Source organism: Perkinsus marinus (assembly GCF_000006405.1).
Source record: "Perkinsus marinus ATCC 50983 genomic scaffold scf_1104296939796, whole genome shotgun sequence".
NCBI lineage: Eukaryota > Perkinsozoa > Perkinsida > Perkinsidae > Perkinsus > Perkinsus marinus.
The window spans coordinates 1-747 of NW_003213062.1; the positions used below are offsets into that span (position 1 = coordinate 1).

Sequence of the window (747 nt, forward strand, 5' to 3'; positions counted from 1 at the left end):
ATGCTGTCACATCGACTTACTTCTGAATCTGTTTGTCAAGCCAACGCGAGAGAACACTCTTCCCAGTGGTATGCAACACAAAGAACTCCCGATCAGCCTCATCTGCGTACTCCTTACAGGCGGGTATCTACAGCTGCCAATTCTCAGGTAGCTCGGGTTTCTCGACCCTCGTAGTGAGCATGCACGCAAACATGAGTAATACGAACTTCGAACAATCTGGTGCAAGCCCACCCCGCGTGATATCTGCAACTTACGTTCGATGCCTCGCGAATCGTAAGAGCCAGCACAGTCATGAAATCCTCTTTCAATGAAGCGTCTGGAATATCCTGAAATAGGACAATATCACCTTCGAAGCCACAGCTGATATTACCTTATATAGCTTGAGTATAGGACTATTGGCAGCATCTGTTAGAGAAATGTTGACGTCGGTTGGATTCCGAGTATTCGGGGGAGCTCTGCGAAACAACAATTGAGAGTTTGATCGTTAAACTCGTTCAACATTGGACGCGTGCTGGGCGGTAAGAGAAACAGCCATAGACTCACCTAAGCCATTCCTCCAGGGAATCAATCGTCCCATTAACTCGCTCAACCAAGACGCTATTGACCATCGGACAGCCATGGACCAATTCTTTACGATGGGAGTCCGAGGAGAGGTGGCCTGAGCGATACGGTTCGATGGAAATGGTAGTAAAGGCTGCACAACACGAGCAACTTCTAAAGTAACAGAGACTGTACTCACACCGTTTG

General features: G+C 48.1%; 1 protein-coding gene across 1 annotated transcript; it reads right to left on the minus strand.

The window, feature by feature from the left end:
- Positions 1-254: 254 nt before the first annotated feature.
- On the minus strand, positions 255-455 carry Pmar_PMAR013862 (hypothetical protein; the record flags this gene model as incomplete). The annotated part of the gene is made up of 2 exons (XM_002782300.1): positions 255-326; positions 371-455. Coding segments are annotated over 2 exons (157 nt in total), but the record flags the coding sequence as incomplete, so codon positions are not given.
- Positions 456-747: the final 292 nt, after the last annotated feature.